General features: G+C 37.2%; 1 protein-coding gene across 1 annotated transcript in view; it reads left to right on the plus strand.

The window, feature by feature from the left end:
• The first annotated feature begins 1,732 nt into the window (after positions 1–1,732).
• Positions 1,733–22,442, plus strand: part of MYO3A (myosin IIIA) — a 229,463-nt gene continuing 208,753 nt past the window's right edge. The window contains 3 exon segments of the mRNA XM_032593843.1: positions 1,733–1,881; positions 4,408–4,432; positions 4,474–4,608. Of these exon segments, the coding sequence (XP_032449734.1) occupies positions 1,739–1,881; positions 4,408–4,432; positions 4,474–4,608 (303 nt within the window). The 5' untranslated portion in view covers positions 1,733–1,738.

Raw genomic sequence — 22,442 nt, forward strand, 5'->3', positions numbered from 1 at the left:
CAGCTGTAGGCACAGGTGTGAAGAAATGTAAGGTTTAACCAGAGCTGTTTTGTGGTTTTTTGTTTTTTGTTTGTTTTTTTGTTTTGTTTGTTTTTTACACCTGGGAGATCTTGGTGGAGAGGAAAGAGGCACAAGAGCGTTGAGGGTGTTTGCAAGGAGATCATAATAACTCAAGCTATAGAATTTATGCAGGGAAGAGAAAATGAAGAAAGAACTGAAGACTGAATACGGTTGATGGCTATAAAGAAAGCGAGAACCTCAATGGATTGGTGGTGTGGCAGAGGTTTTGAACATTGTAGTTAGACTAGTGTATTCAGAGCCAACATTATTACGTAGTATTAATACTATTTATAACAGATGTGTTTCTATGTGTATGCATACACATACAAGCACAACTGCAGTCAACTTTTGTTTTATATTTAATGTTTATTTATTTTGAGAGAGGGGAGGGAGGGAGATGAGAGAGAAAGGGCAGAGAGAGAAGGGAGAGAATCCCAAGAGGCTCGTGCTGTTAGCACATAGCCTCACGTGGGCTCGGAAACTCACAACCATGAGATCATGACCCCCTGAGCTAAATCACGAGCTGGATGCTTAACTGACCAAGCCACCCAAGTGCCCCTGCAGTCGACTTTTTTGTCATTGAAAAAAGTGAGGTTTTGCAAAGGTAATTGAAAAAATGTGAGGCCCCCAGAAGTTTGGGACCTATTTCTGTTACTTTTTTTTTTTTTATAATTTTATACAAATGGTTGAATGTAATATAGGGAGAGTATAGGATGTTGAAAATACCACTGGGAAGTCAGAAAAACCTGAGATCTTATTTCACATTACATATAAACATCACCTTTGTAAAGTCACCTGGATTCATTGGCCATAGTGTCCTAATTATTTCAGCACTGTTCCAGGTATTGGGCATATCATGATACCTGATAAACATGGGTTAAAATGCTATGCAAGTACAGAGGTGGGGCATCAACCCAAATGGGATGGAGAGTGGTCACATTCAGAGGAAATGACATCAAGCCAAGATCTGAAAGATAAGTAGGTGTTTGGAATTTAGTAAAGAAACCACAGGCAGAAGTGGAAGGATTAGTTTATATTAACATCCTTAAGCAAGAAAAAAAAAAATGACCTTAAGGATCCTGAGTGGCCGGTTTGTAGTGACTGAGAGAACAGTTGCGACATGAGGCTAGAACATTAAGCAAGCCGCTTCCCCGACCATATTTTTAAGAACCTGGTTAAGTTAATGTTAAGAAATTTCATGCTAAAAGTAATATGAGGGGACCCATTATTGAGTTTTACATACAGGAGTGGTGTAAGACCATGATCACTTTAAAGTGTGGGATTTGCCTTGATGATGTTGAATCTTTATCTTTGTGGTTAATTCTAAATTAATTTTCATTCACTGTACTAATACCTGAGTATAAAGCAGCACATCAAGTGATTTAAATATTTTGTTTATTTTAATATGAAAAGAATTAAGAGCAATTAATATGGGACTATATTAAACAGAAATAAAGCTTGTTTACAAAGCATTATTACTCTTAGTAATCTTTTTGCAAAAGAATTGAAATTAAAATTTTCTATAATTCTGCGTACATTTGGTTACAGCTGTATATTTTTCAATCATATTAGTGAAGTGTTTAGATAATTTCCCTTGAGTTTATGTTGGCCATTTAATATCCCCAATGAGATTTACCTGAAACTGTACTTTTTCTCTCCAGTGATTTAAACTTGTGAGATGCTTCCATTAACTGGAAAAACAATCATCTTTGATAACTTTCCTGATCCTTCTGATACATGGGAAATCATTGAAACGATCGGCAAAGGAACTTACGGGAAAGTTTTTAAAGTGTTAAATAAGAAAATGGCCAAAAAGCAGCAGTGTGAAAATTCTGGATCCGATTTCATGTATGTCCCATTGTTGTTGTCTCCTCCTCCTCCTCCTCCTCCTCCTCCTCCTCCTCCTCCTCCTCCTCCTCCTTCTCCTAATTAACTTTGTTTTTATTTGTATTAAGCAGTTAAAAAATCTGTAAATATCTTGATTTGCAACAATGTCAGTTACAGTAGAAGAAAATGTAAAAAAAAATCTGTTAGGTTTTTCTTATTATATGCTTAACATATACGATAGGGACCAAATACAAATAAGTTAAATAGATAAATACAGGTCTCAACAGCTCAACAGTTAAGTCAATGTTATTTTAGATTTCAAAAATTGTAAGAACACAGACTCGGGTCTAGAGGTAATTCTAAATGTCATCTTTGCCATATCTCTTTTTCTTCCTATATTTATTAGGCTTCAGGCAGAATATCTCTTAAGCTAAACGAGAAATATTTTATTTTAAATTATATTTCTTTCAGAGATGGGAAATTATTTTCAGGTTTGCTGAAATGTTTCCAAAGCAAAAATGGTAGTCACGTTATACAGGGTGGGTTACCTTGTAAGAACTGATAATGTGCGTGGAGTCCTTATGGGCTTTTAAGTGATGCCCCAGTAGGGTCCTCTTCTGCTGTTTTTGGAATGGCAGTTGTGATAAGGGAAACTTCCAAGCCTTTTGGGGGGGGGGGGCTTTCAGAGCCATGAAGAAACTGATGAGACTTTTTTTCCCCTGAGAATGAGAATGGCTATTTTTGTAACATTTTCAGCTCCTGGGAAACATGTAGCTCTCCCCATAGTACGTTGGGTGAGCCACCATGAGCTCAGTGATCACATAATCCCCAAACTTCTATTGAGAGCAGTTTCTTTAGTTACTTGACTCTTGCACAGGTGATGGAGTGTGACATGACAGAAATGATGTGATGTGTGTGAGAAGGACAGGACTCCTAGTCCTTGTCACAGCTCTTATACTAACAAACTGTAGGACCCTGCAAAAGGTCTCTGGGCCTCTGTGCATCTTAGGGTTGCTCTTTCTTTTTGGATTGTTTATTTCTACTAAACCCATTATAACTACAGTGTTTCATATTATTTTGAGGAGAGGGGAGGGAGAGTGGGGGTTTATTTTCAGCAAGAAATTAGATACACTGGAGGGGAAAAAAAAAAGAACTATGCCTGGGCTTTACTGATGCTGAATGTTTTCATATTCTCTAATGGAAAGTTCTTATAAACTGAAGGAGGAGAGACACAAATTAAGCTGTACCAAAGTAACTATAACTCTCTCCTCTGGTCTACATAATTATGGTTTAGGGTCATGGTGGTAAGGGAAAGGGCTCTGGCCAGATCCCGTGTCTGGCCTTGTAACCAGTGTCTCTTCTTTTCTTCTACTCCTTAGTGGAGAAGAACACATGAATTATGAATACAGATAGCCATTATCCTTTTATAATTTACTCATGTTTTGTATACTTTGAACCTTAAAAATCATCTTTTGTCCTATTGCTTTAATGAAATATCTGTTGATTTCGTGAGATTTGTTCTTTTGCTGCCTTTATTCTTGTCATAGTACATATATGTTTTTCTGAGAATTATTTATTTCCTCTTCATTCATCATGTCAGAAGTCAAATAAAAAAGATTTATAACCAAGAGATTATAATCTTAATAAAATAAATTTAAATGCGTCTGAGCATTTTACAGAGTGGCTTTTTTATTAAAGAGTCTTACTATTATGAATTTTGATAGAGTAAGTGTCTATCCAAGAAAGGGATAAAATGAACAGGATTAGAAGGTCATAGGCATTAGACTTGCAGTCTCATTCTGGATCTTACACTAACCAGCTCTGTGACCAACTTCTCTGAGCTTTAGTTTCTTTTTCTAAAATTAGAGCTCTGGTCTAAAATTCTTTGCAGCTCTGTGATTACATGATTTTGTAAGAAAACAACGTGGATGCTAAGTATTACTATAAAAACAGTAGTAGAAGGGTTTCTCTTATTACTACTCTGAGTTGTTTCATGTTTTGTGGTTTTCTAAAAGCATGACTTTAAGTGGTTATCTTGCATTTTTGTTGACAGGATAGCGATGTATTCTACTTCTGGCAAATGGGCCTTTACCTAACTTAAGGCTGTGTGCCATCTTATATATGTAGGAATTTATCGCTTATATGACTAGTTTTTGAAAGCTTCTAAATATCCTATATTTCAAAGAAACAAATGAACCAGCTAAAAGTATTTAATTTCAAAACAGTGGCTTCAAAACAGTGGCCAGTAAAACAGTGTGTTAACACTGCAAAGAAAGGAGTATCTTTTGGAATCTCCATGTATGTTTCTTTCTAACTACATACAAAAATAGTCTTTTATTTGTCCCTTTGTAACTCAAGGAAATTAACATAATTAGAGATGTATTTGATTAGCAGGAAAATCACAATCTCTCCCCTTAAATAATGGCATCAGAAATTTCAGTGCCTACTACTGAGCATAATAAAACCTATTATTATAACCTTGCTTTGACAAAATTAAATTCTCTATTTGGTGGTCTACAGTATGTGCCTCTTTGACATGATTCATGTTTTTCTCATGGTTTTCTTTTTATGACCTTTTGAAACTAGGACATTGATGAAGAGATTGAAGCAGAGTATAACATCTTAAAAACGCTTTCTGACCACCCTAATGTGGTCAGATTCTACGGGATGTACTTTAAGAAGGATAAAATAAGTGGAGATAAGCTGTGGTTGGTTCTTGAGGTAAGTGTTTCAACATTATTCTATGTGTAGAAATTTACAGTGTGGTCTTGGAATGACTGAACGTTTGTGTAACATCCATACCATAAAACCATGGTTCCTTTAGTATGTTCCCGACTGCTCATAGACTCAATAGAATGTTGTGCCCCATTCTGGCCCTGTGGCTTTAAGACACAAGAGGAAATTAAAGAAAAGCCCTAAAGGCTATTAAAGACTAAAAGGAGACATCTCCACGATAAAAGACTCAATAAGCAAGAATTATTTTCCTTGCAGAAGAGCAAGCTTAAAGGGACTTCATTATAATATTTATTTATTCATCTGCATTTTGCTCGGCTAACACGCGACTGAGGCTCTGTGCCAGGTGCTGGATATAATAGAAAATTAATGTAAGTGAGGCTTCATTAGACAAAAATGGTAAGCTGCGAGGTTTTTTTCTGTCCTCATTGAATACTAATGATATAAACTACAGAACCAGGTATTTACATTTATGGAGTAAAAACCTTGTTAGAAATGGTATTGAATGCTGAATAAGTTGCCAAAGAGAAGCTGTAGAGTCTCCCGAGAGTAGGTTTGGACAATTCTATCTAATGCGGAAATACTAGAAGGTGCTCTCTTAAGGGAACTGCCAGTCCCAGAAGAATGTAGTTTTTCTCATTTTCATTGAATATGATTGAAGTGAGGTAATCATTAATTCTAATAAAATTCATAAGCATTTTTATTTTTTGAACAAAATTTTTAATGTTTATTTATTTTTGATAGAACACAAGGTGGGGGGAGGAGAAGAGAGAGAGGGAGACACAGAATCCGAAGCAGGCTCCAGGCTCCGAGCTGTCAGCACGGAGCCCGACGTGGGGCTCGAACCCACAGGCAGTGAGATCATGGCCTGAGCTGAAGTCGGACGCTTAACCGACTAAGCCACCAAGCGCCCCTTCATAAGTGTTTTTAATAGTTGCTTTTATCAAACTCAGGACTGGTAAAACCTTTACTGGATCACTGTAGTAGCATGCATTTATTGTGTTCATTATGATTTTATTAGCGTTTGATTATTGTATTTCTTTCAGAATGTTCTGTTGGTTTTTCTGCAGACATACGTGTAAATTGTATTGTTTTCATACTTTATATTTTTTCTATTCTTTAAATGATTTTTTAATGATTTGAAATAAATTATCATTGTAAAAAATACTTGAAAGTATAAAAAGAACATTATGTACGTTAACATTTAAATATTTCCTTCATCTTTTTGTCTGTGTTTCAAATGATTGGCAATATCATTATTATGAAGTTATCCTACTTTTTTCACTAAATATAATTGCAGATAAACTTAATCATCTTTATCTTTTTCTGAATAAATACATTCATTTGGTTAATAAAAAGCAGGTAGAACCAAAAGACTTATAATCCAGAGCAGTAACAGCGTAGATCCAGTTTGGTGGTGTTAACTTGTCCCGAGCACGTCTGTGCTTTGGGTGCATACCTGGAAACGCAGGGCTGAGCTTCTCTTCTCTTTCATTTTCTAATCTGTGTCCTGAATTTTGGCAAGGTATTAATTGTGCTTCTGGAACCCTGCGTCCTCCTGCTCCACAGTGGAGTTCTGCCGAGCATCAGACCTTTCTAATCTCTCTCTCTCTGCCACTCACCTATGTGGGATCCACTGTTCCCCAAATTGCTTGGCCTCCCCTTTCCAAGTTGACTTTCCTATTTTACATACCATGCAGTAGTGTGTGCCTCATTCTCGTTATCCACTCTACTGATGTCACCAAATCTCATGTCCCTTCAGGTCAGTTTCTCTAGGGAATAAAATCTCCAGTCTCTTGCCTGGATGTGTATGTGAGGAGTACTCTGGCAGGCTCCTGGATGTTGGTATTTTATATGTGAGATAAGAGGTTGTCAAGTCTTTTGATTCTAATCAAACTTCCAAAGGGTCCCTTGTTTTCTACCCCACCTCTCCCAACTCCTGGGTTAATCTGCTCAGGTGACCACAAAATAGCTCTCACCTACTGCTTTATTTTGTGGCTTCCTCTGCACTGCCAAATTGGTCACCACTGGGCCATCTGCTTTCCATGTTGAAAATTTTATTGAACTCTCTTGTCTACGGCTCTCCTTTTTTCCATTCTCTTTTTTTTTGTGTGTGGTTTATACTTTTTGATTCTATTACTAACATTTTAATGGAGATTCATGAATGAGAGGAAATAAATTTATATGTTAATCTGCCACTTTAAATTGAATCATAGAGCCTTTCAAAATTGTAAAATAGTATTTTTAGGAACCTTTTCAAAATGTGAAACTGTATTATATTATTTTATAGAAATTTTAAAAATCTAAAAAAAAATTTTTTATATTTATTTGTTTTTTGTTTTTTGTTTTTTTTTTAATTTTTTTTTCAACGTTTATTTATTTTTGGGACAGAGAGAGACAGAGCATGAACGGGGGAGGGGCAGAGAGAGAGAGAGAGACACAGAATCGGAAACAGGCTCCAGGTTCTGAGCCATCAGCCCAGAGCCTGACGCGGGGCTCGAACTCACGGACCGCAAGATCGTGACCTGGCTGAAGTCGGACGCTTAACCGACTGCGCCACCCAGGCGCCCCAATATATTTATTTGTTTTTTTTTTTTTTTCAACGTTTATTTATTTTTGGGACAGAGAGAGACAGAGCATGAACGGGGGAGGGGCAGAGAGAGAAGGAAACACAGAATCGGAAACAGGCTCCAGGCTCTGAGCCATCAGCCCAGAGCCTGACGCGGGGCTCGAACTCACAGACCGCGAGATCGTGACCTGGCTGAAGTCGGACGCTTAACCGACTGCGCCACCCAGGCGCCCCGTATTTATTTGTTTTTGAGAGAGCTTGGGTGAGGGAAGGGCAGAGAGAGAGGGAGACACAGAATGTGAAGCAGGCTCCAGGCTCTGAACTGTCAGCTCAGAGCCTGATGTGGGGCCTGGACTCACGAACCACGAGATCACAACCTGAGCTGAAGTTGGACACTTAATTGACTGAACCATCCCGGAGCCCCGAAATCAAGAAAATTTTTAAATAACCAGTTGTGTTCTTTAAAAATAGGCAATGTATTATGATTTCAAAATTACTTTTTCTCTATTGAGATTGCTTTATATTTTTAATTAAGTCACATATTAAAACAAAGCAAAACTTTTAGTCCTCTAAACTTCACCTAAGTGATAGAATGTAAATTAGGAACTGAAAACATTTTTCCTTAAATAAATGGAGAATTTTCTAAGTTTACCTCATGTTTGTGTTTGTATATTTGAGATGTAATTCTGTGCAGACCCTTAATGCAGTCTTGAATAAAATTTTGAATCTTTATATCCTTCAAATTTGTATTTATTTAAAAAAAATTTTTTTTAATGTTTATTTATATTTGAAAGACAGAACATGAGTGGCAGAGGGGAAGAGAGGGAGACACAGAACTCATAGCAGGCTATAGGCTCTGCAGTGTCAGCAGGCTCGTACCTGTGAACCGTAAGATCATAACCTGAGCCGAAGTCGGACATGTAACTGACTGAGCCACCCACGCGCCCCCTCAAAACATTTTTAATAATGCATCTTTATTTTTTTTTCCATATGGAATCATTGGTAGATTAGCATTTGAATGGAAATTCAGGTATTCTGCCTACTGTAGGCCTAAATGGGCAAGGGCACAAGATACAGTTCTTTGCCCAGGGTTTAAAAATATTAAATGGGGTCGGTCATTGTCTTTTATGCCTATCAAATCTATATTATAATTATATTGTCATTTCTCAGTATTGTCAGTAGGAATTAGGTAAGAGTTGGAGACTCCTGATCACAGTTAAATGTTCTTTTGTGAGAGGAGAGAAGATTGATTAAAAAGGTTTGGAACATCCAGTACAAGTAAAGCAGCTTCCTGATAACAATGAATCAGTAGGAACTTAACAGCTTCTTTGAACTTTCTTCTTGTATTTTATTATCACATGGAGGAATTGGAAATATCCCTAGATGGCTTGAGAAAAAAAAAATACTGGTAGTTTATTAAAATGGTATTTTGGAAGTCTGAATTAATCTGAACTTAGAGTATGAGGGAAAAAATAAAGGAAGAAGTTGGCCAACTGTATATAAGATAATTGATTTACATATGTAAATTATACTAATCACATATACACATAAGTGGCTAGATGCACAATTACCTGCTTTATAAACATGAATGGTGCAGGTGCTGCTTTAGAGGCACTTTCAGAAAATTGGCTTGTGGCATCAATACTTTATTCTACAAAATGACTGCTAATTATACCTCTTATTGTAAGAAAGCCCAAATAAATTACTTTGCATGAGGATAGGAAAAGAGTGGCCAGAGAGAGGATCTGATATTTCCCAGAGTCATGCTAACAGCGCTGGGCTTCTAATGTGAATCTTCATAGGGTATGTTCTGCAGGGGGTGAGCAGTTGGTGACACCCCTCATTATCAGCTGGGCATGTGGGGAGGTGATTCCAGCTTGGACAAACTCCTTTTCACCATGAAATATCATTTTATTTCTATTTCAATCCAGAGTTCAAATCCTAAGATAAATGATATTAACTCAGATCTTACTGGGTTATTTTCTCTATTCTTTCTTTGTGATTCCTAAATTATTTCGTTTACTTTGATATAATTTTTCTCTTTCCTGTATTTTTCCTTTGTATTTCCCTCTCCTTTTGTTATGAGTTTCTCAGCACGAATAATATACAGGGCCTTGTTCAGGAATTATTTCCTTCTGAATTCTCTGTATGTTCATTTTCAGATGCTAATTGTTGCCCAGATTTAGGAAGAGAGTACTGGTTGCTAGCTCTCTGAAATTCCAGTTGCATATTTGTAATGAAACTATCTAATAAGAGATAGGGTAGGAAGTTTTCTGCTATGGGAACTGATGCAATGTCTACGGGGATTTTTACCGTCACTTAGTATTTTAGGTTTTCCTAATGATGTAGGCATAAAGGGAGAACTTAATTTTTTTTTTTACTTCTGCCTTATTTTTAAAGATTATACATATCTTCATTTCTACTTACTGTTACCATTCTGGACTGACCTGCTTAGTTAAATGTGGATACCGCTTTTGGCTTTGTGTTTCCTTTAACTGCTAGAGTCTGTTCTTCAGAGTCAGTAGCCAGGATGGAGGGGGGCCAGCAAAGTGGCAGTTGGTTAGGTTTCTGCATATGCTTATCACTGACCCAGGAGACTAAAAAATAAGAGTCAAAATTGAGTTCAAAGTGTCTGGTATTAAGCATTTGCTATTGATGAACACAAAGGGAAAAATTGAGATTTAACTATAATTTTCCCCTTCTCCATTGGCCAAACAGCCACATTTTAAGGATGTAAGGAATCCAGTCTCCTGTCTTGGGGGCCCTTTGCTTGGTGTGTCCTCTGCCATAATGGGGTTGAAATTCAGAGTTTGGACATCTTTCTGTTAAGAGACCCTTTCCCTCGTAATCCAGTCCTAGCTATAACTGCTTCTTTCATGGTGGCGCTATAGATTGCATTGTTATTTATCTAAATCGGTCCTGATTTGTTCATTCTTAACAGTGACGTCGCTTTCTCATTGTTTGCCAATTATAGCAGTTTTTCTCTTTAAAATTATATCCCTTTCGGGAGATCAAAGACTGGAAATTACAGGTGGTATTTGGAAGCACAAAAATTCAGTGAATAGTCATAAAGTCTCTCAAATGCACATTTCAGGTAATCGAAATGGTTTTCATAGATATAAATACTACTTTCATTTCTCATGCATTATTGGTTATTCTGCTTTTATACTTACATCTAGTAAGTAAGACAAAACCTGTCACGAGGAAAGGAAACAGGCTAGAAAATGAGTTCACCATGAACAAATGGTTTTTATTTGCTCGGTTATTAACCCTTTAATGTTACTGTACAGGAGATAAACATGTATGCAGAAGGGGACATGAGGCCACTGCAGGTTTGTATATGTGGGAGGGGTCAGAGCAAGCAGGAGTGGGAAGCTGGGCTTCTGAGTTGCCCTAATAGCACAGCACTGTTCCTTCCTTCCTTTAGCTGCGCACATTCGCAGTGGAGTGGCAGCCTGACGGGATGATTCCTTTCATGTTCTTAGGGCTGGAACAGCCCTTCCCAGCTCTCATGGAAAAGGCTGTTATTTGGTGTACTTGCATCAGGACAGACAGCAAATTACCTAAAATGATTTCATTTTATTTTTTATTTAAAGGGCAAGATGGAAAAGCAGTCTAAATGTACTTCTCCATGCTCTTCTAATGCAGGAAATCTATAAATAATATATATAACACTTGTATGCCTTTCTTCTGTAATAGTACTTCAGTGATTGCAAAGGCATCTGCTCTCTGAATAGGATTGAAATTTATAGCATTATTTCAGGGGGAGAATATGAGGTCACCAGAGAGGTTTTGACATTTTGGTAAATCGGTATGTTTTTACCATCCACATTAAAATACTTGTTTTCTTTTCTTTTGATTTTTTTATCAGAGAATTCTTGTTATTAACATTACAAATGTGTTATGGCATTTTTGCAAGACTTTTGAAATCTTTCAGAGTGAAGGCATTGTTTTTTTTTGTTTTTTTTTTTTAATTTTTTTTTTTTTCAACGTTTATTTATTTTTGGGACAGAGAGAGACAGAGCATGAACGGGGGAGGGGCAGAGAGAGAAGGAGACACAGAATCGGAAACAGGCTCCAGGCTCTGAGCCATCAGCCCAGAGCCCGACGCGGGGCTCGAACTCACGGACCGCGAGATCGTGACCTGGCTGAAGTCGGACGCTTAACCGACTGCGCCACCCAGGCGCCCCGAAGGCATTGTTTTATATATTGATTCAGTGGTTACATGATTGTATACAAATTGCCAGACAATATCAAACTGCATACTTAAATGAGTCAATTATATTATATGTCAATAATAACCTTGAAAATATTGTTTCTAGTTTACACATTAGAAAAGTAATATGAAAATTTTATGTTAAGACTACACATTAGGAAACATCTATTATTAGGTGATGGTGCCATTCTCATTAATACTTTATCAATGTTTTATTGGAATGTGGAATTTGGTACATTGTTACCTTTTATTGAAATTAAGTCAGACATTTGCACTTTGAAGAGGTATTTTCCAGACAGTGTGAAAAGATGGCCTTCTGTCATTTTGTATATGTGTATGTGTGTGTGCATAATTGTACAGAACATAAGTTTCTAAATCCAGTCATTTGTTGATTCCATAGATATTATGTTACTTAAGGCCAGGCCCAAGGTAGAGTGATCCGTACTTATTAGTGCCCCTTTCTGTGTTGGTAGGTTTTGGGCATTCAGTAGAGAACCAGAAAAACTCTGTCATCATGGTGCTTATAGTCTACTGTTGGAAAGACAACTTAGAGCTAAATAAACTAATTAACTTAGTATACATTTTTGTTAGCGCCAGGAAGAATATAAGTGATATGTCAGTAATGAAAGAGAAGACCTTTTATGAAAAGAGAAGTCAAGGCCTATTTGAATTTGTAACATTTTAATCTGTCACCTGAAAAAAAGGGATAATTTTAGTTCTTTTATTTTTTGTTTTTTTAAAAAAAATTTTAACGTTTATTGATTTTTGAGACAGAGAGAGACAGAGCATGAATGGGAGAGGGTCAGAGAGAGGGAGACACAGAATCTGAAACAGGCTCCAGGCTCTGAGCTGTCAGTACAGGGCCCGACGCGGGGCTCAAACTCACGGACCGCGAGATCATGACCTGAGCAGAAGTCGGACGCTTAACCGACTGAGCCACCCAGGCATCCCGTTCTTTTATTTTTTGAATATATCCTCCAATACTCTCAGGATCAGAATCATCTTCATCTCAAAGCAAAAGCTCTGAGAATAAGGTCTTGGAAATTTTTTTTAACAAGTACTACAGTGATTCTTATCAAAGGTAAGCTCAGAAAAAACATTGTCAGAGGTTCTCAAATTTCAGTGTGTATAAAAATAATCCTGGACTTTTGCTTCTGGCCATGGTAGTAACTTGTGTCATCATGTTGTTGAACTATAAATAACTAAAAAAGCTGAATAAAATATATTTTTATAGATAAACACTTTTCAAACATTGGAAAAGAGCTTAGGATTGTGACATTGAGAAAGGAAATAAATAAGGGGAACTTGACAATCACCTCAGCTTTATCCTTGGAGGCAATTTTCAGACCACAAGCAAAAGGAAGGCATTCCCATGGAGGTCATGGTGATCTTGCTGAACTGAAAAGACTGGAAAAGCAGTGGCTGAAATATGCAGAATAAAGATGCTAAGCAGGAAGAAAGCTTCAGAAATATGCTTAAGGGTTTCCTTGAATATTTGATGGAAAACCAAGCTGGATATGTCTGGAGGAAGATTTCAGGAAGTTGGGCAAAGAACCAGGAAAGAATTGCTGAAAAGCTGTAATCTGAACAACTACCAGAGTTTGTGCAGGTTTGAAAGATGCTTGAGTTCTGACCAACCAGAATGGAGAACTTTATTAAACACCTGAGGCATTTAGTAAAGACCCTAGAAAGGTTATTCATTAGAAAAAGAACTAAACTAGCCCTAGAATAAGAGCTACCCTAGGCACACCCATAAAAAGTTCAAAAGCAAGGCTTTACAGGTTTAAATTGGTCCACAAGCACAAATTAACTGTATGCCAAAACAAAATTCAACATTGATTAATGGAAGACCACAGAATCCAGGGATTCAAATATAAAATTAATAATGTCTAGCATCCAGTAAAAAATTATTAGACATGTGAAGAAGCAGGGAAAAGAGATCCATTATCAGAAGAAAAATCAGTCAATAGAGAAATAGACCCAGAAATAACCCAGGTGATGAAATTAGCAAGTAAGAACTTTAAAACAATTACAAATGTGTTCAAGAATTTCAAGGAAAACCTGAACACAGTATTGAAAAACAAAGTGGAAACTAGAAAAGAACTGAATGTAACTTCTAGAACTGAAAAGTACAGTATCAGTAGGGAAAAATATTATATTGAATTTAACAACAGATTAGAAATTAAGTGTGTGGAAGTAAAGATTGGTGAACTTCAAGACAGGAAAATAGAAGCTGTCCAGATTGAGCAGGTAGAAAAAAAGGAAAGGGTCAAAAGCCCCTGTGGTCTATGGATCACTACATGTATTTCTAACCTACATGTAATTACAGTCTGAAAACAGGTGGGGTTGGGGGGAGGTAATGGCTAACATCTTTCTGAATTTTGTGAACACTAAATGGCTGCAGATGTAAGAAGCCTGAAATCTGTCTTGTAGGATAAACAACTCACACAAAGATATGCCATAATCAATATGTCAAACACTCATAATGAAAAAATAAACAAAAGCACCAAGAGGAAAAAGTAAACTTACATGTAGGAATCAAAGAGTGGCCACGGACAACCAATGCAGTGGAATGGTATCTTCAAGTGCTCTCAACAATTGTGTGTACAGTGAAAATGTTATTCATAAATGAAGAGAAAAAAAGACAGATATTTTCATCAGAGAAAAAGAATTTACCACCAGACACATGCGCTATAAAAAATGTTAGGCTGAAGGCAAATGATTTCAAATGGAAACTCTGCCCTACAAAATGAAAAGAAAAATACTGTTAGTGGTAAACATAAGGATAAACAAGAAACTTTTGATTTTATATTTTAAAAATATTTTTAATATTTTAAATAATATTATTCTAATATTTAGAAAAAGAAATCATGACTTAAAGCCACAATTATAGCTCTATATTTGGGGGGTCTTAGAATATAAAACTAAAATGTATGGTAAAAAGAGCAAAGGGACCGGAGAGGGAAGATGGAAATACGCCGTTTTAAGAGTTTTATGTTACATGTGAAATGGTGTAATATTATTTTAAGGTATACTGTGGTAAATTAAAGATGCATATTGGAAACACTAAAGCAACCACTAAAAATAAAAATGAATAAGTATAGCTAATAAGCCAATAGAGGACAAAATGGAATACTACAAATATTCAAACCAAAGAAAGTAGGGAAATGGGAAAAAAGAGATCAAAAAGCAGATAGAAAAAATAGGAAATAAATAACAAGAAGGTAGACTTAAACCTAACTATAGTTGTAATTACATTAAATGGGAACAGTCTAAACTCTACATTGTAAAGGCAGGAATGGTCCAACTGGATGAAAAGCAAGACCAAATACAAACACACTTTATTATTATTATTATTGTTATAACTTAATGTTTATTTTTGAGAGAGACAGAGCCTGAGCAGGGGAGGATCAGAGAGAGGAGACACAGAATCTGAAACAGGCTCCAGGCTCTGAGCTGTTAGCACAGAGCCTGACATGAGGCTCAAACCCTCGAACTGTGAGATCATGACCTAAGCTCGAGTCAGACACTTGACTGAGCCACCCAGGTGCCCCTGCTTCTTTTTTTATGAGTTCTATCTCTTTGTTAATATCCTGTACTTGATGAGACATTGCCATCATACCATTCCTTACTTTTTAAAGCATGATTTCCTTTAATTCTCTGAACATGTTTATAAATCATGCCTTTCAAGGCATGATTTGTCTGCTAAGTTCTTTGTCTGCTAAGTTCATCATCTGGGCTCTCTCATGAGCAGTTTCTGTTGCCTGCTCTTTTTCAGGTGTATGAGTGAAATTTTTCTGTTTCTTTGCATATCATATTTTTTTTGGTTGAAAAGTAGACATTCTAGATTATAGGAATTCTGGATATTGATAAGGGTTGGGGGCTTATTTTTGTTTGCTTGTTTGTGGTGACTTGGCTGAACTATGTTGGGGAAGTTTATCCCCCTTGGTAGGAAACCTCTGATGTTGCCTTTGGCATGTGAAGTCACCCTGGGATGGCAGTGGTTTTATCAATGCTTTCTTTCCCAGTCTCTTGCCCTGATCTTTCTATCAAGCAGTCTGTCTCTAATGGTTTAACACTCAGTTAATAGGTTCCACTAATTGCCAGCTGATTCCTCTATTGTTTTCAACAACATCCTGGGGCAAAAGTTGCTTCCAGGTCTGATCTAATTAAATTCAGGCCTCTATGCGCAGATGCTTTTTGAGGCTAGTACTTGGGAGGTTTTTCTGACCCTAGGAGAGCTATTCTTAGCTGTTTCTTTCCTTGAATCTCTCTGCTAAGCTGGCTGGTCTGTGGTTACTTTCTTGTTATCTTGGGGTTACCAGGCTCCTTGTAATTACTGGAGCCTCCACTGTTTTCAAGAATACCCTTAGGCTTGGTCTTCCCCACTCTTACTCTCAAATAATATAAGGTCCAGCTTTGGCGCTCTCTATTTTTGTGGCCTGCCTCTTTCCCAGGGCAAAATATCTGAGCCACTCGTTGGAGCCGGCAGCATGTCTTGGGCAGTTGCCCACATCATCTTGTTTTATAAGCAGAGCTATGGATCAGAAAGGTGGACTCTGGTCTTCTCAGCCAGCTTTACAGCACAAGGTTGGGGAAGGGTAAGATATGCTGGTGGTCTGCCCCCCCCTAAGAAGATACTGTAGACCTTGAATGGGAGCTGGCAAGAGAGGACTCTATCTTCTTGGTGATACTCATTCGCCCAGAGTAGAGCTTTTATCTCTCTGACCTGGTGATAACAGGGTGGCTCAAGTGCCACACAGAATCTTGCTGTTCTTACCAAGATTTAGTTATGTTCTCAGATGTTTCTTCATTTGCTGTATGTCCTTACAACAGTTTCCAAAGACTTTAAATGGTTGTTTATTTTTATAATTTTTATTATAAAACATAATACAGGTATAGTTATTTCATGGGGGAATATAGGTCCACAGAGTTCTTGGGAGGAAAAAAGTCTTATAAAATCTTAAAGAAATAATGAGTCTTGTTGACTCATCTATAATGCCGGGATTATACTGACAAAAGAAGGCAAAGATGTTACAAGAAAAGAAAACCATAATCTGACATTCCACATGAACATATATGCAAACATCCTTCACAAAATATTAACAAATGCAGTAATATGTTAAAAAATGTTAATATATCATGACTAAATGGTACTTGTCCCTGTAATGCAAGTTAACTAAAACTTAATGTGGTTAAACATTAAAATTCTCTGCATCAGAATTCACTCCATTAACAGAACCAAAAGGAAAAAAGTCATTAAAAACCTGTGCCAAAATTCAATACCTCTTTGTCATAAACACTCTCAGGACACCAGGAATAGATGGAAATTTTACCTAACAAAGTGCGTCTACCCAATTTTTTAAAAAGTGAGCAAAAATTTTAGACTCTTCACCAAAGCGTATATATAAAATATGTTCAATATCTTTAGTAAAATTTAAATTAAAACCACAATCCACACTATAGCACATACCCACAAAATGACAAAATTACAAGCTGATCAAACTGAGTATTGGTGAGATTGTGGGGCACGTTGAACTCTTGTATGTTGCTCAGGCAGTGTGAAACGGTGCAGCTATTTTGAAAACTGTACAGCAGTTTCTTTTAACATTACACATCAACTTACCGTATGACCCAAGTTTCGCCTGTAGGCATTCACTAAAGACTAATGTCTATAAAAAGATTCAAACGTGAATGCTGATAGCACTTTCATAAAATGGGCAAAGGAAAGAGTAGAGTGAGTTTTAGAAGATACAAGTTTCTGCTTTTGTGGCCTCCCAAAGAATATGGTCAGACTAAGCAAATGGCCTTAGAGTATTCCCAGAATAAACAAAAAACAGTTTGAAGTCAGGAAGACTTGCCTGACCAAATATAATTCTTGTTAAAAAGCTATAGTTACTAATATAATGGATATTGTTGCAGCAAAAGCCAGGTAGATGAATGCAATGAATATAGAACCCAGAAACAGACCCATAAAGGGGGGAAAAATTGAAAAATAACAAAAGTCAGAAATGCCAATTTTAGAAATTAGTAGTCTTTTTTAGAAATCTGAGTAAAAATATGCTCTCATAACAGTATAGACAGAATACATGTAGAAAACATATAAAGGCTGTCTTTGGAAGTTAGTTGTAATGGTCTGTTTATAGAATCTCATCCCTTTTGACTTAGGTTGTTTTTTTAAATGTTTGACTATAGCCTGAATTGAATAGAGAATTCATTTTTAGTGCTGCTCCGTTATTGAATTAGTGTAGCTCTAGTTTGAAAAAGTTATACTTCCATTTTTCTTGATTAAAGGACATTAAGGGCTTCTTACAGCATTGTGTTGCAAAACTATACTTAAAGGTTTCTCAGTCCCCCATTACACATTCCCATTTTAGTCTATGTTGGCGATTTAAGAATTGCGTAGGCTAACTATGACATAGTTCATTCACCTGGATGCAATTCTTCTTAAAGGGAAACCTAAAGTCATTTTCTTATGTTTATCTTTAATGTTTATATGTTTTAATGTTTATTTATTTTTGAGAGAGAAAGAGAAAGAGGCAGAGCACTAGCAGGGGAGGGGCAGAGTGAGAGGGAGACACCGAATCCAAAGCAGGCTTCAGGCTCTAAGCTGTCAGCCAGCACAAGAGCCTAACGCAGGACTGGAACCTACGGACTACAAGATTATTACCTGAGCTGAAGTCGGAGGCTTAACCGACTCAGCCACCCAGGCACCCCAGGTCATTTTTTCATTTTTAATGATCTATTGCCTAATAATTTCATCTGCATTTCATTTTATATATTTTAATCCTTCATAATCACTTAAAACAAACATACTTAAGTTTAAATTTTTTTATTTTTGCTTTTCTTTTATAGGAAAGGCATTTTATACTAGTTGAGCACAAGTAAATTTCATCCAAGAGCATATTTGAAATTTCACTGATTCTAAATGAGAGTTTAGGAAATTCATGGTGCTGTTTCATTTTGAGCATCTCTAGGAAGAGTTCAACCACAAATTAATCTGTGGCCTATAGACATGGGGCACCTACAGTCTGTTTAATAATTTCCATGTTTGTTGTATTTGCCCTCTTCACCCACTGGACTTTCATTTTAACCTAACTTCTTAAAGTTTCATTCAGAAGACCCTTTTCTATTTTGGAAACTAAAGCACTGTTCCTGCTTCAGGCAGCAGCTAGAGATAAACTTTGCTAGTCCCTGCATGGAACATTTGCAGGAGACATTGGGTAGGGTCCAGAAAGAGGGAATTGTTCACATCCTCGGTTCTTTTCTGTCAAGGTCCACGTGAAGCTTCACCCAGTAATTTCCCCTAACAGCAGACACAACCATAGTCAAGCAGAGCAACTAGCATACATTCAGTGAAGGGGAGGATTTTCGATTTAAAGATATTTCATCATTTATGACTTTTTCTGTCGTTAACCTCCTAAAAAATAAAATATTTGGAGGCGATTTTTTCTTCATTGTAACTAATCTAACAAATAAAATGAATCAATGAATAAGTGGATAAAATGTGTGTGTCTCAAGCTATGTAAAATGGGAATTTTATGCCTTCAAAGGGCAAGTATCTAGATTTACACTGACTCCTTCTAACTTATGGAGCTCTAAATACTAGAAGATAAAACATCTTAGGTACATATTCTTTACAGAATAGATGCACAAAAGAAAAAGGCATTTTCCCTTTTCTCTCTGTTTCCCATCTGACATTACTTCCAGATAGAGAATGAGCTCTCCTGCTAAAAATACAGGAGAGTCTCTGTATTTTGGTGAAGTTCCATCTCTGATTTCACCATTGCTATCCATTCCTTTGCAATTTGATGTTGTTGGGGTTTTTTTGTTGTTGTTGTTTCTTTTTTTTCGTGGTTTATAAATGGGAGTAATTTTTGGTCTTTGTACTCTAGTCACCCCTGCCCTCTCATGATGAAGTTTGGGACCTTGGGAAAGTGAGGCACAGGTCAATATTGAAAACAGATCAGATGCTCCTCGGGAAGGGTGCTGATAGGAGATTCTGCTAGGCAGATGTAAGGGACAGCCCTGTCCCTCATCAGGAAGACTTCAAGATTCTCAATTTGAGGTGGATCATTAATAGCTGTCGTAAGGTCACACATATAATAGGCACTCAATCTTTGTTGTTAAAATGTACTATCTAAGCAGGCACTAATTATTTAATGAAACACGGGAAAATCAAAGATGATATGCAAATGGTTACATTGGGCATGGATTTGGGGCACCTGGGTGGCTCCGTCGGTTAAGCATCCAACTCTTGATTGCGGCTCAGGTCATGATCTCACAGTTTGTGGGTTCGAGCCCCATGTCAGGCTCTGTGCTGACATTGCGGAGCCTGCTTGGGATTCTCTCTCTCTCTCTCTCTCTGCCCACCCCCCTCAATGAAATAAAATAAACTTAAAAAGAATTGGGCATGGGTTTTAATGAAACTGAGATATCAAAATTTAAACATTTTAAATTTAATTTTTTAATGTTTATTTTTGAGAGACAGAGACAGAGACAGAGCATGGGCCAGGAAGCGACAGAAAGAGGGAGACACAGAATCTGAAGCAGGCTCCAGGCTCTGAGCTGGCAGCACTACTAATGGCAGTTAATATGTTTGATGTGCGTAGACTTACTATGGCCTCTTGTTTACTACTTCATTGCCTGGAAATGCTTGACTAAGTTTTTCCATATTGTTTACCTGGAATAGAAAATATGGGATTATATAGGAAAGGCATTTTATGCTAGTTGAACTAAAGTAGATTTCATCCAAGAGCATGTTTGAAATTTCGCGAATGCTGAAGGAGGATTTAGAAAAATCATGGTGTGATCTTACTTTGAGCACCTTTAGCAAGATTTCAACCACAAATTGGTATGTGGCTTGTTGATATTTGGTACCTACAGTCTGTTTTAACTATTTCTTTTTTGTGTCTTCACTGACTTTCTGTAAAGGTCTTAGAACATTGGCGCTCATGTCTTCTCACATTCTTGGGTGACTTTTATTGCTCTTTCTTTCTTAAGAGAGCAGCTCGCATTTTAGCGTAGTGGAAAAACCGCATTTTAGTGTACAGTCTATTGATAGGTTTCCTCTCCTGCAGGACAGTCCAGCTCAGTGGCCCTGCAGAATCAGGGTACAGTGGTCACAGCTGTTAGAGTGAATGACGTTCTTTCTTTTTTAAACTTTAAGTTTTTTCCTGCTTTGGTTCTGATACGCATATTTTAAAAAATCCAGTGAACTTAAGGAAAGTGATAGAAGGGAAATGACTCAATTATCATCTTGTAAGTCTCACAAATATTCTTCCTTCCATAGTAGTTGCAAATCTCACCCCAAGAACAGAATTTCAGGTTGGGGGATTGCATTCTAGCATTAAGATATAAGGCTATATGTGTACTTTCTTGATTCTTCAAAAACCTTTTTTTTTTTTTTTGGTAAAAGTTGTCTTTACAAAAGTACATTACATCTTGTGTATTTGTTTTGAGTCTGATTCTACTAAGAGGCTACATTTGCTCTTGGCAGTCTGTCTCATCTTTATTCTTTAAAAACTGATTCAAACTTGGGGTGCCTGGGTGTCTCAGACAGTTAAGGTCCAACTCTTGGTTTCTGTTCAGGTCATGATCTCACGGTTCCCTGAGATCAAGCTCCACATTGGGCTCTGTGCTGACAGCGTGGAGCCTGCTTGGTATTCTCTCTCCCTCTCTCTCTCTCTCTCTGCCCCTGCCTTTCTTGCCCTGTCTCTATCTCTCTCAAAATAAATAAACATTCTTAAAAAACAAAAAAAAAAACTAAGTCAAACTTATTTTCAACACAATCTGTTCTAATTACCCTATCCAGTCTGACTGCTTCTCTACTTAAAGTGACTTTAGCATTCTTCATGAAGTCTCAAAACAAGTTGTCTTTTAACCCCCTAGTATGTCAGCTAGTGCTTTGGGCTGTTTACCCTGCAAATTCCTTCATGAATCAGGTTTTCCTTACATAGCTCTTCCTCCAATTACTTGCCAACTTTCATAAAGTCATTTCTTTGCTTGTTCATTTATTCATTGGGTTGATATTTATTGGATATGCCAAGTACTGCATTATATAATATAGCTCCTTGCAATAATTCTTTGCCTGTCACTGTCTTCTTATTCTCTCTTCCTGTAGCTCTGCCCCATCCCTTTTCAAGTATAGAGTAACCTGACGGATACTAGAAGAGCTCTTTCTTTTGAGCCCTCAGGAGCTCTTCATTGATGACAAGGAACTTCCCACATTTTTGCTAACATCACATTTGCATATGAAGTGCTTGTATTAAGTACAGAATATCCTAGCATTTCCTAAATATTAAGAAGTTGGAGTTGTATTTTTCTTTTGATTCATAATTTGAGGATTTTGGTGGACTTTTAAAATCTAACCCACCTTGAAAGCTTTCTTTCTTTCTTTCTTTTTTTAACTTTTTTAAATGTTTATTTACTTTTGAGTGGGAGAGAGAAAGAGAAGCAGAGTGCAAGCAGGGGAGGTACAGAGAGGGAGGGAGACACAGAATCCGAAGCAGGCTCCAGGCTCTGAGCTGTCAACACAGAGCCCGATGTGAGGATTGAACACACGGACTGCGAGATCATGACCTGAGCTGCAGTAGGAAGCTTAACCAACTGAGCCACCCAGGTGTCCCTCTTTCTTTCTTTCTTTTTTTTTTTTTAAGTTTATTTATTTATTTTTAGAAAGAGAGAGAGAGTGTGAGCAGGGAAGGGGCAGAGAGAGAGGGAAAGAGAGAATCCCAAACAAGCTCCATACTATCAGTGCAGAGCCTGATGTGGGGCTGAATCTCACCAACGGTGAGATCATGGCCTGAGCAGAAATCAAGAGCCAGACACTTAATCTATTGAGTTACCCAAGTGCCCTGAAAAAATTATTTTTTTTTAACTTTTAGTCATTAATTGTAATTTGTCATTTTTTTAAAAGTTTACTTATTTATTTTGAGAGAGAGTGTGTGTGCACACACAGGGAAGGGTCATAAAGAGAGGAAGAGAGAGAATTCTAAGCAAGCTCCACACTGTCAGCACGGAGCTTAATGTGGGGCT

The sequence above is a fragment of the Lynx canadensis genome, chromosome B4, assembly GCF_007474595.2.
Source record: "Lynx canadensis isolate LIC74 chromosome B4, mLynCan4.pri.v2, whole genome shotgun sequence".
NCBI lineage: Eukaryota > Metazoa > Chordata > Mammalia > Carnivora > Felidae > Lynx > Lynx canadensis.